This window comes from Pseudophryne corroboree, chromosome 7 (assembly GCF_028390025.1).
Source record: "Pseudophryne corroboree isolate aPseCor3 chromosome 7, aPseCor3.hap2, whole genome shotgun sequence".
NCBI lineage: Eukaryota > Metazoa > Chordata > Amphibia > Anura > Myobatrachidae > Pseudophryne > Pseudophryne corroboree.
This window is the reverse complement of record NC_086450.1, coordinates 43,986,333-44,002,452: the sequence shown is the minus strand read 5'-3', so window position 1 is coordinate 44,002,452 and position 16,120 is coordinate 43,986,333. Positions and strand designations below refer to the sequence as shown.

Below are 16,120 nucleotides of genomic sequence, written 5' to 3'. Positions count from 1 at the left end.
GGTCCAGCCCCTTAACCCTGTGACGTCCCGTTACACCAAGGGAATTCCTTCTCTGGGAAGTCCTAAGGAGGCTCCGGGCAGCTCTACAGATTGCAGGGCAGTGAGTGACAGGCAGTCAGCGTTATGGGTGGGTAACGGGGGGGTGGACAGGAAAACGCAGGTGTCGGGATGGTTTTCTGGGCCAAAGCCAGCCACTGTGAATGTGCTCACAGCTGGAAAGCCCATGGTGCCTTAGGAGAGCCGCTCTGCCGGAGACAGCATAGACTTACTCAGAAGCTTGAAGGTCAACCAACCAATGTCCCAAGATGGCGTCTGAGTCATTAGCATAGTCTCAAAATTGCTCAGCGAATGAAATCGCTTCTGCGAATGCATTTGAAGACAAGTGCGGCTTAGGGGACAGTAGCCCGCCTGTGAATGCCATTCAAAAGAGCACAGACTTCTACAAAATGATGGTGCAAGGTTATTTTTGGGGACCTACAACAGATGTATAACCCTCTAGACTGTAAGATCTCACGAGCCAGTCCCCTTCCCCTCTGTATTCTCTATGGAATTATGTATCCTGCGCACTGCAATTATGTGTATATGTAACGTTATGTTCTTGTCAGCACCATTTTGTACTTCCCATCCCCATCCCATTCATTACCAGATTTTCGTTCCAACCAGCCAACTAGTTAAAGATCTTTGGGTTGGAGCCAGTTTAGCAGTGCATGTTTTCCAGATAATCTAGCTGAAGCACAGGTGTGTTAAATGACTAACACAATGGATCTTTAAGGTACCCCTGAGTTTATGTTTATTGGGGGGAGAGGGATTGGGGTGAAGCGGGGCAGAGCAACAGACAGAGATCAAATACAGAGAACTGGGAACACATGCAATCCTTACATCTAGTACCCATGGAGATACTGCATGCCAAGTAACTTGGGAAGTCCCCTTCACAAAAACTAGGTGCTTTTCCTTTAATAGAAATCTCCATAAGTCAAGCCCTCAGCCTGACCTATACCACGCAGGGTGACCCTTCTGACAGACTCTGGTAATGTGTAACTGGCAGCAGATTAGGAGATACAGCTTTACATAACAGCCTTTTGTTCTGGACCATAGATTTGCTTTTTTCCAAGGCTATTGCTCAGAATTTCCCAGCATTAGTCGCTGATGGACCGTGCACATCTAACACAGTTCATTTTGCTGCATGACTGAGCAAAACGATAAATCAGACTGGATCGCAGTCTGAAACCCTTTGTGGAGTGCGCTTGTGCAGCGGGCGCACTGCGCGCATGCACCCCGGGAGTCCAGTGAGATGCTTAAAGAATCTCAGGGCTGCGATCGCCTCTGCCCGATTGACAGGCAGAGGCGGTCGCGTACAGGATGGGGCGTGGCAACAGTGTTAGAACGCCGTTGGCGCGGCCCGGACAACGGAGGCGTGTGCAGACCGCTGTGACACACCACGCAAGGGTAGCGGCCTGCCAGTGCGCAGGAGCTGTGCGATGCTTTTGCACCTGTGCCAGGGGCGGGGGCGGGGGGGGGGGGGGGGGGGGGACGTGGGGTCGGGCCTGACATGCGGGGCCAACTAGCCCTGTGCTGGGCGTCTCCCGGCATTTCAGAGCAAATGATCATAGATATGCTAAGTTTAGCACAATCAGATCTGAATTGGGCCCCGAGTCGGGCGCAATTCCAATATTCACAGACAGCTGATGTCTATTCATCTGCGCACGCGTCTGAGTTGCACCGCGCATGCATCCCGATTTTAAGCCTGATTCCAATGTGGTTGGTATTTAACAGCCACAAGGAAGCAGCTGTGCAATACCGTACAAGTAAAGTCCCGGTTGCCGCCCCAGCTCTAGTAATGTTACTGAAAACCATAGAGAGGTCCAAGTTTCCACTGTACATCAAACGATGCACCGAGCGACATATCAGCGCTTATGAAGGCTGACAGTGGGTGTCCCAGTGCTTGGACATTCGGATGCAGGGATATACAATACGGAAGGGCTCTCTGGCTGCATTAGTGTGAAGACGCAGACACGACTGCGACAAAATGCGCAGCTGCGTCCGACACTGAATGAGGCCCTAAGAATGTACTATATACCTACTGATCATTCAGGTGTGGAAAGCCTATTCCCGCAGAAAGATGTAGTTCCACCACCGCATGTTTCAGTGGAAGCACAGTATTCTGTATAGGCCATTAATCAGGGGCTCTTCTAGTATTGCAGGGAAAATGCTGTACATACAATCTTTCCGTATATACACTAATGTCCAGCAAATAACGACACCGCCAGAATAGGAGCAGACACCTGAAATAGGTTTTTCTTTGCAGAAACTTTAAAGTTAATGTTAAATCCCGATTAAAAATTCAAGATCAACTTCAAACTGCTGTACATACTTGCCAATGAGAAGGTGGAATACCTTCACGGTTCTGTGCATTACAATTATGTGGCTCAGCGACACGCCATAGTCTGGGTTTATCGGCCTGCGTGTGTGGCATTACCTGCTTCTCTATGTTTCTCAGGAGCAGAGTGGGGCTGCTAGGAGACATGTCTAAGTCCTTTGCAGCAGGCAGATCTGATTCCTCTGGGGGTGCCGCCAGCCTCCCTGCAGGACTTAATAAGATGCCTTTATCTGGAAGATGTGTTTCTTCTCTGACAATGCAATCTGAGGGTTCTGCAAACACCAGCGTTCCCTAGGATACAGAAATAAAACCTGGCTGGTCAATAAATCTAACAAACATTTACCAGCACTGTTTATAAAGAGGCCACCCACTTTCACTTTATAAAATGCAAGTAGCCAGTTGTCATTTATATAATAGGGATGTTGTACAATGACTACGGCAAAGTTAAACATTCCGTTCCGGACTCCGTGTATTTTGTTGACATTCATACTGTTGACATGCGAATAACAGAATGTTAACATGGTCGTAATGTCCCATAGAGACTAAGGGGGACATTTACTAAGCAGTGATAAGAGCGGAGAAGTGAGCCAGTTGAGAAGTGGCCCCATCAACCAATCAGCAGCTCTGTATCATTTTATAGTATGCAAATTATAGATGTTACTTCAGTGCTGATTGGTTGCCATGGGCAACTTCTCCACTGGCTCACTTCTCCGCTCTTATCACTGCTTAGTAAATATCCCCTACGGGCCTAATTCAGATCTTATCGCTGGCTGCTAATTTTGCTGTCCTGCGATCAGATAGTCGCCACCTACAGGGGGAGTGTAAATTCGCCGTGCAAGTGTGCGATCGCATGTGTAGCTGAGCTGCAAAAATCCACTTTGTGCAGTCTGTGCGCAGCCCAGGACTTACTCCTCCAGTGCGATGAGAATGGGCTGATCGGGGCCGGAGCTGACGTCACACACCCTCCCTGAAAACGCTTGGGCACGCCTGCGTTTTCTCAAACACTCCCAGTAAACGCTCAATTGCCACCCAAAAACGGCCTCTCCCTGTCAATCACCTTACGTACGCCCGTGCGATCTGATTTTTCGCACCATCCCGTCGCTGACCAGCAATGCCCTTTGTTGCTGTCCGACATGTGTTCGCATTGCGGTGCATACGCATGCGCAGTTAGGATCTAATCACCCACTGCGAAAACGCACAGCGGCAATCAGATCTGAATTACCCCCAAAGTGAGAATGACTGCACAGGAAAAAGTGTAAGGTGTGTGTGGAAATAAAAGGATAAATAAGTAGTGTTTCCCTTGTAACTGATAGGTGAAATATTCCTGAATCTGGTAATGTACCAAGCAATATCCTGTAATCCTATTGGTTATAGGTCAGCTTGTTCTATCAGTGCTGCTCCCCACAGTTATATTGACAAATAGTACATACCTAGGAGAAAAGGCAAAAAATAACTCTTTTAGTGGGCACACTTATAGGGAAACACCTCGGATTGCTCCAATGGAATGGTATACCTTAAAAAGACCTCAGTGGGAGTGACCACTAAGAAACACAGGGTTAAAAACATAAAAAATTACACCTCATGTAATTTCGCTTGTGACAAGAGATAATATCGATTGTGACAAGAGATAATAATGCATGCAGTGAAGGAGGCGCTGCTCCTCACCTTTATAGGGAGAATTCAAGTGTTTTGCGCGCCGGCAGCCACTAGATTGGCGCCCAACGGAGCAAGTGTTGCTCCATGTCGCTTACATTACTGTTATGTTGTTCCGTCACTTTGACGGGCTGGTAAGTAGTAGGCTATAATTCACCACACATTTCAAGAAATGAGAGGTTGTTTCATCCTGAATGCAAATAACACTAAATTTGTTTCCACAAAATCAGCAGCGAATATGTGCGGGTATCAAACTGTATTGGAGGATCCCTGGTTCGCAAGGATCTCTAATGCTGGGTACACACTGGCTGATATATCAGCCAATCTACTGAATGGCCATTATATCGCTGGCCCGTCAGCCAGTGTGTTCCAACGATATATCTGTGAACAACGCCGTTCACAGGCATATCGCGTTGGCCCTGCAGCACACACGATGACCAATATATCTACAGTTATATTAGTGTATAGTTGTTTGTCAGCCGACCGCCCGTACACATGCTGCACTAGACGGTGGTGATTGACGGCTGAACTGGGCTGGCGCATGTAAATGCTCGCCCAGTTCATGAGGTCAGTCATGATGAATCGGGCAGTGTGTATGCGTGACACACTGCCCGATCCGGCTTTAGATATACCTGCAGATCAATTAATCTGCAGATATATCGAGCAGTGTGTACCCAGCATACTGTAACTCACATATTAATGTGGATGTAACATTTTGTTCGTTGGGAGGCTTGCCAACAGCTGGTGGGGGGCAGAGCAAGCCTCCTGATTATCACTGGAACAAGGGAAAGGGAAAATTAAAATTTAATTTAGCTTGATCCTACTAAGGAGGATGGAGCCAAGCATCTGGTCTCTGAGCTAAAGGTCATGTGACCGCTTGAGCTCGCCCTCTGCTAGATGATTCTACAGTGCAAACATGGAAGGAAGCCTGGTCTGTCTCTCTGACAGGATCCTTACAGCTGTCCTCCATTGTCCTGCAATAATGTGACAGGAGAGACACTAAGCAGTGCTGGCAGTGATTATTTATCATTTACACTGTTATTTATCAACTCAGCTGAGTGTAATAAATGTTATATCTTTCTACGTCAAAGTCTGAGGTAAAAGTCACTGCCAAAAGTCACCTCTCTCCTTTGTACTAAGATCATACCTCCCAACTTTTGTACCTCCCAACTTTTCTGATGGCCCAGTCGGGACTACTCTGAGTGGCGGAGCCGCGCCTGGCCGAAAATGGGGGTGTGGCCTCAGTAAAAGGTGTGTGTCTCTGTGGGATGCCGCGACCGCTTGCCACGCCTCCCGTTTTAGTTACTGGGGGGGCACGGTCAGCACTCTGTGTCCCTCTGTCTCCTGCTGCTCTGCTCTGAACTAAGCAGAGCAGCAAGTGACAGAGAAGTCCCCCAACTACCCCCCCCCCCCCCCCCCACCGTGGGACACTGCAGCCTGCGGGAGGGACAGCGGGCCAGTCCCCAAAAAAATGAGACTGTCCTGCGAAAATCGGGACAGTCGGGAGGTATGACTAAGATAGGGATAAAGTGGTCTCTTCCTGCTGATTCTGTATCATTTACACTTTTTATTATGATCTGTTAAGTAAGTGGAATGCATTTATTCTACCTCAGAGTCTGAGGTACAAACCACTGCCGTAGACAACTCTTCTCCTAGAGACTATTTAGGGATGCCTGTTCTGGCAAAATATGTATCTGTTCCTGAAATTACCGCTAAGTGGCAACACATGAGGTGCAAAAATGAACGTGGAGAAAAATTCACACAGTAATACCTGTTCAGGCAAAATGGATCCTATAGAAAAAGACAAATGACTTGATCTAAAAATCAATTATCTTTTTTTCCTGCTGCTGTTATCCAAGGGATACTGATGTCTGTCTTATTGACCTTGTTTTAAGAAAAGGTCCAAAAGAATAATTATAAGAAATACTATGAGGGCCGTCGTGTCACTAAGTATATTTACTGTATTCCATGTACAACATAATCCCATTTGGGTGGTCTTCTGTATGCCGACTGACGGGATCCCGGCGCACAGTATACCGGCGCCGGGATCCCGACAGCCGGCATACCGACACTTATTCTCCCTCATGGGGGTCCTCGACCCAACCTGGAGGGAGAATAAAATAGTGTGGCGCGCTTAGCGCGCCACCGTGCCCGTAGCGTGGCGAGCGCAGCGAGCCCGCAAGGGGCTCATTTGCGCTCGCCACACTGTCGGTAAGCCGTCAGTCGGGCTCCCGGCGCCGGTATGCTGGTCGCCGGGAGCCCGACCGCCGGCATATCGTAGTGAACCCTCCCATTTATCTCAAGCATAAGGTTTAGAAAACGTATGAATACTACTACTACTACTACTCCTACTCCTACTACTACTACTAATAGTAACACAGTTGAATCACAGTAACAGAAGAGACCATACAAGTGGTTACTCCTTAGCTTGCTCATTTGTCACTTGTGACTACAAAGGGAGAAGTTGCACACTGCGCTCTTTCGGAGACGTGTTATTTTTTGTGTTATTTGATGTGAAAGGAGAGCATAGAAGGTCCCAGAGGTATCTGCTCATGAAGAAAAAAAAGAGGCTCCTTGTGGCTCAGAATTTAGAGATATGTTGCTGATCGCAGACCAGAGATCCTGATCAGGCGCTGTACGTTCCCCTGCAGGGAGACACCACTGAGCCTCATAGAAAAGCTCTTCAACTTTATAAGAGGTGTGATAAAAGTGATCAGGAAACGTACTACTTGGCTTACCCTAGTTACCCAAGGTACCAACTGTAACACACACTCTTCCAGTAGGCAGCAGTCTGACCAGAAGCCAAACCAGGACAAGCTGTGGCTTGGGATAAAGAGAAGAATGATAAAGGGGATGATAACGAGGATTTAAGACTATTACAAGCAGAGTAGATAGTCGGTCCTTATGACCATAGGAGAGTGTACATAGACCACGGAGACCATTCTTTAGAGCTCAGTGATGAAGGAATATCCTACTGCTGCCCTCCAGGGGAAGGTGAAGGCTGGATTCACATTGGATGTGCAAGCTGGCAAATTAAACCATGCATTCACTGAGCCAGAGGCTATCACCAGCATGAAATATATGGGCAAGTTTTTTCTCAGCCTGACAATGTTCATCTTGCTCCTCTGCTGTATGTGGTGCTGCCATTACAATTTCAGGTTTGTGCCATTATATAACTAGAGGCTGCTGCCCAAATATAACTAGAGGCCGCTGTTGTCACACATCAGGCTATTAGGCTCCATTACCCGACTCTGCAGTGCCACTTCTCAGCCTTAGAGACTGTAGTGGCTTCCTGCAGACTCCTCTCAGTGCCATCTCCGCCAACCAGGCACGTGGTTGGCAACCCTGCAGCATGATCTCCTGCGTCAAAGTCTCACCAAAGTCCCCAGCTCAGAACATCTGACCAGTTCAGCCTATGGGGAAGGAGCGTGCACTATTTTCAGTTCTGGCATCATCAGTATTCAACACTTTCTCAAGCATATTTCACTATTACCCAGCATACAGTCCTAACACCAGTACTTAGCTCAACCTGTTCTATCCTGGCAAGTGGCAGTAACCTTTGTACTGGTCATTTTCCACAGGGTCACCTGCTCCTGCATACAAAGTTACAGCTGAACGAGGGTGCCTCATTCCTTATTGGACATTACAGCTACTATCAGGAGGAGCTTCATCCAACGCATCTCCGGAGGTCACTAACTCAGCCTCTGTGAATCTCATTGGGGTATATGCAATTGCGGTCGAATTCCCGAAATTGTCGAAAAACGGGAAATTTTCGCCCAAAAAAATAATTCGACAATGCAATTCAGTACTTTTCGTCAAAAAAACGAACTTTCAAAATTCGACTTTTTGAAATTCGACATTTGTCAAATTCGACATTTCTGCAATGGTACAAATGCGGCAATTCGACAAAAGTATATTCAATTGAAGATTGTAAATTCGACAACAGTGCTTTTAGACAGTAAATTCGTCATTTTCAATCCGCCACACTTTGCTGGCGGAATCTAATAAAAAAATGTAAAAACAAGTTTTTTTTTGTGTTTTTTTTATTGGTAATAGCATATCTATTTATATTAGAAGGGATTAGGTACTTGGTTTGTCTATTTTGGAGGCACAAGTATTATTTATATATTTTTAAAAATATTATTATTATTTTTTATTTTTAAATGGAATGGTAAAAAATCAGAAAAAAAAAATGCGTGGGGTCCCCCCTCCTAAGCATAACCAGCCTCGGGCTCTTCGAGCCGGTCCTGGTTCTAAAAATCCGGGGGAAAAACTGACAGGGGATCCCCCGTATTTTTAAAACCAGCACCGGGCTCTGCACCTGGTGCAAAAAATACGTAGGGGTCCCCCGTATTTTTTACACCAGCATCGGGCTCCACTAGCTGGACAGATAATGCCACAGCCGGGGGTCACTTTTATACAGCGCCCTGCGGCCGTGGCATTAAATATCCAACTAGTCACCCCTGGCCGGGGTACCCTGGAGGAGTGGGGACCCCTTCAATCAAGGGGTCCCCCCCCCAGCCACCCAAGGGCCAGGGGTGAAGCCCGAGGCTGTCTCCCCCATCCAAGGGCTGCGGATGGGGGGCTGATAGCCCAGAGTAAAATGATAGAATATTGTTTTTTCCAGAAGAACTACAAGTCCCAGCAAGCCTCCCCCGCAAGCTGGTACTTGGAGAACCACAAGTACCAGCATGCGGGTGGAAAAACGGGCCCGCTGGTACCTGTAGTTCTACTGGGGGGAAAAACCCTAATAAAAACAGGAGACACGCCGTGAAAGTAAAAGTTTATTTCATACATGCCGACACATACATACTTACCTATGTTGACCCGCCGACTGCCACGTCTCCTGATCCGACGATCCGGGGTACCTGTGAATAAAATTATACTCACCTGATCCAGTGTCCTGTGATTTGTAATCCACGTACTTGGCAAAACAAAAAAACGAATACCCGGACCACACGAACTGAAAGGGGTCCCATGTTTACACATGGGACCCCTTTCCCCGAATGCAGAGACCCCCCCCCGTGACTGCTGTCACAGAAAGGTCCCTTCAGCCAATCAGGAAGCGCCACTTTGTGGCAGTCTCCTGATTGGCTGTATGCGCGTCTGAGCTGGCAGACAGCGCATCGCACAGCTCCCTCCATTAGTTTCAATGGTGTGAACTTTGCGGTCAGCGGTGGGGTTACCCGCGGTCAGCCGCTGACCGCGGGTGACCTCACCGCTGACCGCAAAGTTCCCACCATTGAATATAATGGTAAGGCTTTGCGATGCGCTGTCTGACAGCTCAGACGCGCATAGCCAATCAGCAGAGTGCCACGACGTTGCGCTCGCTGATTGGCTGAAGGGACCCTCTGTGACAGGAGTCACGTGGGGTCCCGGCATTCGTGGAAAGGGGTCCCATGTGTGAACATGGGACCCCTTTCAGTCCGTTTGGTCCGGGTTGCCGTTTTGTTGTTTTGCCAAGTACGAGGATTATTTAAAAAGACCCGGACACTGGATCAGGTGAGTATAATTTTATTTACAGGTACCAAGGATTCTTCAGTGACGAGGGGGGTCGTGGCAGTCGGCGGGTCAACATAGGTAAGTATGTGTCGGCATGTATGAAATAAACTTTTACTTTCACGGTGTGTGTCTCCTGTTTTTATTTGGGTATTTTTTTCCCAGTTCTTCTGGAAAAAACAATATTCTATCATTTTACTCAAGGCTATCAGCCCCCCATCCGCAGCCCTTGGATGGGGGGGACAGCCTCGGGCTCCACCCCTGGCCCTTGGGTGGCTTGGGGGGGACCCCTTGATTGAAGGGGTCCCCACTCCCCCAGGGTACCCCGGCCAGGGGTGACTAGTTGGATATTTAATGCCACGGCCGCAGGGCGCTGTATAAAAGTGACCCCCGGCTGTGGCATTATCTGTCCAGCTAGTGGAGCCCGATGCTGGTGTAAAAGATACGGTGGACCCCTACGCTTTTTGTCCCCCGTATTTTTTGCACCAGCACCAGGCGCAGAGCCCGGTGCTGGTTTTAAAAATACGGGGGATCCCCTGTCAGTTTTTCCCCCGGATTTTTAGAACCAGGACCGGCTCGAAGAGCCCGAGGCTGGTTATGCTTTGGAGGGGGGACCCCACGCCATTTTTTTTCGGGGTTTTTCCCGTTTTTTTTTACATTTTTACAAGTCTAATCAAAATCCGTCAAATCGTCCGTTTTTCGACAGCGGGACTGTCGAATCCGTTTTTTATTGAATATGTTGAATTCCGGCACCCACCTGCCGGAATTCGACGGTCGAATTGTGTCGAATTAAAAAACGGGCGAAAAATTGCCGCGATTCGCCGCCAATTGCATATACCCCATAGACCATGGGTCTTCAACCTGTGTCCCTCCAGCTGTTGTGAAACTACACATCCCAGCATGCCCTGACACAGTTTTGCTATTAAGGTATGCTAAAACTGAGGCAGGGCATGCTGGGATGTGTAGTTCCACAGCAGCTGGAGGGCCACAGGTTGAAGACCCATGCCATAGACTCTCCCAAGTCCGGATAAATAGGGATTGGTGATTTCCATTGTGAAGGAGCCCGTAATGCCCAGCTAGGTAACCAATGGCTGGACAACTCTCAAAAAAAATCACAGAAACAACCAGCACATATAGTAGAACAGATGCGTCAGAGGCAGCTGGGCCCTTGGCGAAAAATGGACTACCGGCCTCAAAGCTGTCAGCTGCAAAACTTTCATTCCAGGCACAAGGAATATTCGACCTGGCTGCCAAGCAGGCAAAATTAACCTTTTAGCTGATGAACTTGAGACACAAGCAGCTTTAATTCAAATGTGTCTTCTCTCATCGCTGCTGCAGTCACGTTAAACAGCTCTTCTAGCCGCGGCTAGTTGTGAGCACGTTTACTAACGCCAGGCGTCTTTTTCTGCCAAAAATGCATCTTATTCAGATCTCTATGCAAATAAGACGCACAAGCAGACTTTGCATTTGGGGCCTTATTCAAGGTTGACTGCAAAAGAAAATTTTTCCTCTAATAGGCAAAACTGCAGGTGGGGCAGATATAACGGGGTTCACTACGATATGCCGGCGGCCGGGCTCCCGGCGACCAGCATACCGGCGCCGGGAGCCCGACCGCCGGCTTACCGACAGTGTGGCGAGCGCAAATGAGCCCCTTGCGGGCTCGCTGCGCTCGCAACACTACGGGCACGGTGGCGCGCTACGCGCGCCACACTATTTTGTTCTCCCTCCAGGGGGGTCGTGGACCCCCACAAGGGAGAATAAGTGTCGGTATGCCGGCGGTCGGGCTCCCGGCGCCGGTATACTGAGCGCCGGGAGGCCGACCGCCGGCATACTGAAGACCACCCGATATAACGTGCAGAGAGAGTTAGATTTGGGTGAGCTATAGTATTTCTGTGCGGGGTAAATACTGGCCGCTTTATTTTTACACTGCAATTTAGATTTCAGTTTGAACACACCCCACCCAAATCTAACTCTCTCTGCACATGTTACATGTGCCCCACCTGCACTGCACATGGCTTTGCCCATTAGAGAAAGATTTTGCTTTTGCGATCAACCTTATATCAGGCCCTTGATTCAGAGATTTGCCCAGCCTTGAGAGATATGTTCTGCACTTTCAGAAAAATGATATATTTCGGATGACTATTCCATATACTTAAACTTAGATGACTGTTCTCTTTGTGTCTGATCTATGCATTGATAAATTGCTTGTTCCAAATTTCGATTACAGAAATCCATGTAACAGAATCGTTTCTCCTGTCAAGCAGTAATTATTAAAAGGAAAATCATTTTTAAACATCCTCTTATCCTGGCATAAAAATAGATGTTGCATCCACATTAATATGTAAGTTACAGATCCTTACGGGAACCAGGGATCTTCCAATACGTTAGATACCCGCACATCTTTGCTGCCGATTGTGTGAAAACAAATTAATGGTGTTATTTGCATTCAGGATGAAACAACCTAATGTACTGGAACACGTGGTGGATTATACCCTATAGGCGCCACCAGCGCTGAATCACAACAGACATGGGGGCAGATGTATTAAGCCTGGAGAAGTGATAAGGCAGTGATAAGTGCAAGGTGATAACGCACCAGGCAATCAGCGCCAACATGTAAATTGTCAATTAGGAGCTGATTGGCTGGTGCGTTATCACCGTCCACTTATCACTGCTTTATCACTTCTCCAGGCTTAATACATCTGCCTCATAGGGCCTCATTCAGATCCGATCGCTGGTACAACAGCGATTGCAGCCTGGAGCCCTTTCTGGAGTACGCAGTGAGACCCATTCAGACGCGAAAGCATCTCACTGGTGCGATCGCCTCTGCCTGATTGCCAGCTAGAGGCGGTCGCGGGGTTGGAGGAGGTGTGCCAACGGCGTTAGAATGTTGCTGGCGGGGCGCGGTTCGTACAACGCAGACGTGTCCGGACTATTGTGGGCTGCGGTGGCTGTGTGCTTGGGGGGGCTGATAGGGCCTGATATACGGGGTGGACTAGCCCTGTGCTTGGCGTCCCCCCGCATGTCAGAGAAACTGATCGTAGATGTGCTAAATGCATTGTAATCTTATCACAAGCGATATTACATGACATGTCATTTCTTATGTTTAGAACTCTTTGTTGCTTAGTGGTTCTCCCCCACTGGGGTCATTTTAAGGTATACCCAATACAGGTTAGAATTCATTTACACATACATTCCATCGGAGTAATCCAAGCGGTTTCCCTGTAAGCGTGTCTTTTTGCCTTTTCTTCTAGTTTTGTAATGTCTTGCAGTGCTGACCGGGTAGTGGATACCAGGCAGTGACTTCTGGCTTCAGTGAGGTGATTAGAACTTTCAGCATCCAGCAGTTATAGCCCTAAACATAATCCTCTCCCTAGTGCCGACACGTCAGCAAACCCACTGTCAAGCCAACCGAGCGGCCAATCCAGGTAAGTATACACACCCAGCTGGCTGGGCACTTTGCCTGCCTAGCTGTGCCGTCAGCTCCACTGCAGCAAGTGTACCGACCACCCACAGCCAGATGGGCAGATATATCTGAAGATATATCTGCCATCGGCTGAGCTGCATAGTTAATGTGATAGGTCTGTAAACGACATTGCTCATAGGTGTGGTTTAATAGATCAGCAATGTATAAGTCTACACCATATGGTCGACAGGTTCACAAGGTCAACACGAAAAATGGGTCTGGGACTGAGGGTCGACAACACAAAGGTCGACACACTTTAGGTCGACACCAATTGGTCGACACACCTTAGGTCGACATGGACAAAAGGTCGACATGGAAAAAGGTCGAAGGGACAAGGTCGACGTGGAAAAAGGTCGACATGAGTTTTTTATTTATTTTTTGTGTCGTTTTCATCGTAGAGTGACCGGGAACCCCAATTAGTGCACCGCGTCCCCTCGCATGGCTTGCTTCGCTCGCCATGCTTCGGGCATGGTGCCTTCGCTCCACTACCGCTTCGCTCGGCACACTTTACCGTTCCAATCGTAGTCCACGTGGATCGTGAAGTATGAAAAGGTTCAAAGAAAAGAAAAAAATCGTGAAAAACGCATGTCGACCCTTTTCCATGTCGACATTGTTCATGTCGACCTTTTGTCCATGTCGACCTAAGGTGTGTTGACCAATTGGCATCGACCTAAAGTGTGTCGACCTTTGTGCTGTCGACCTGGAGTCCGGATACCACAAAAAATGGGTGACTTTTTTTTTTTACTTTACCACACAAACTTACCCCTTATCCTCCCACTAGTGCCTAATCCTAACCGTCCCATCAGACCCTAACCCTATAAAATGTTAAAAAAACATGCATTGACACTATTGACTTTTGTACCGGTCGACCATATGATGTCAACCTATACACTGTTGATCTTTCATCTTAATACTGCCGCTCAGACCACATACACATCCGCAGATCACATACACATCAGCAGATCACATACACATCCGCAGATCACATACACATCCGCAGATCACATACACATCCGCAGATCACATACACATCCGCAGATCACATACACATCCGCAGATCACATACACATCCGCAGATCATCACATACACAGATCACATACACATCCGCAGATCACATACACATCCGCAGATCACATACACATCCGCAGATCATCACATACACATCCGCAGATCACATACACATCCGCAGATCATCACATACACATCCGCAGATCATCACATACACATCCGCAGATCACATACACATCCGCAGATCACACACACATCCGCAGATCACACACACATCCGCAGATCACATACACATCCGCAGATCACATACACATCCGCAGATCATCACATACACATCAGCAGATCACATACACATCCGCAGATCACATACACATCCGCAGATCATCACATACACATCCGCAGATCACATACACATCCGCAGATCATCACATACACATCCGCAGATCACATACACATCCGCAGATCACACACACATCCGCAGATCACATACACATCCGCAGATCATCACATACACATCCGCAGATCACATACACATCAGCAGATCACATACACATCCGCAGATCACATACACATCCGCAGATCACATACACATCCGCAGATCACATACACATCCGCAGATCACATACACATCAGCAGATCACATACACATCCGCAGATCACATACACATCCGCAGATCACATACACATCCGCAGATCACATACTCATCCGCAGATCACATACACATCCGCAGATCACATACACATCCGCAGATCACATACACATCAGCAGATCACATACACATCAGCAGATCACATACACATCAGCAGATCACATACACATCCGCAGATCACATACACATCCGCAGATCACATACACATCCGCAGATCACATACACATCCGCAGATCACATACACATCCGCAGATCACATACACATCAGCAGATCACATACACATCAGCAGATCACATACACATCCGCAGATCACATACACATCCGCAGATCACATACACATCCGCAGATCACATACACATCAGCAGATCACATACACATCCGCAGATCACATACACATCCGCAGATCACATACACATCAGCAGATCACATACACATCCGCAGATCACATACACATCCGCAGATCACATACACATCAGCAGATCACATACACATCCGCAGATCACATACACATCAGCAGATCACATACACATCAGCAGATCACATACACATCAGCAGATCACATACACATCCGCAGATCACATACACATCCGCAGATCACATACACATCCGCAGATCACATACACATCCGCAGATCACATACACATCAGCAGATCACATACACATCAGCAGATCACATACACATCCGCAGATCACATACACATCAGATACACATCCGCAGATCACATACACATCCGCAGATCACATACACATCCGCAGATCACATACACATCAGATACACATCCGCAGATCACATACACATCCGCAGATCACATACACATCCGCAGATCACATACACAACAGCAGATCACATACACATCCGCAGATCACATACACATCCGCAGATCACATACACATCCGCAGATCACATACACATCCGCAGATCACATACACATCCGCAGATCACATACACATCCGCAGATCACATACACAACAGCAGATCACATACACATCCGCAGATCACATACACATCCGCAGATCACATACACATCCGCAGATCACATACACATCCGCAGATCACATACACATCCGCAGATCACATACACATCCGCAGATCACATACACATCAGCAGATCACATACACATCAGCAGATCACATACACATCCGCAGATCACATACACATCCGCAGATCACATACACATCCGCAGATCACATACACATCCGCAGATCACATACACATCCGCAGATCACATACACATCCGCAGATCACATACACATCAGCAGATCACATACACATCCGCAGATCACATACACATCCGCAGATCACATACACATCCGCAGATCACATACACTTCCGCAGATCACATACACATCCGCAGACCACATACACATCCGCAGATCACATACACATCAGCAGATCACATACACATCCGCAGATCACATACACATCAGCAGATCACATACACATCAGCTTACAGTAAGCAGGCAGTA

At 47.8% G+C, this 16,120-nt stretch overlaps 1 protein-coding gene across 5 annotated transcripts in view; it reads right to left on the bottom strand.

Annotated features, from left to right (window-relative positions):
• KANSL1L (KAT8 regulatory NSL complex subunit 1 like) overlaps nucleotides 1-16,120 on the bottom strand; it is a 177,012-nt gene that overhangs the window by 70,023 nt on the left and 90,869 nt on the right. For all 5 annotated transcript variants that reach the window (XM_063933096.1, XM_063933095.1, XM_063933094.1 and 2 more), the window contains exon 4: nucleotides 2,477-2,668. In XM_063933096.1, the coding sequence (XP_063789166.1) occupies nucleotides 2,477-2,668 (192 nt within the window). The remainder of the gene's footprint in view (nucleotides 1-2,476; nucleotides 2,669-16,120) is intronic.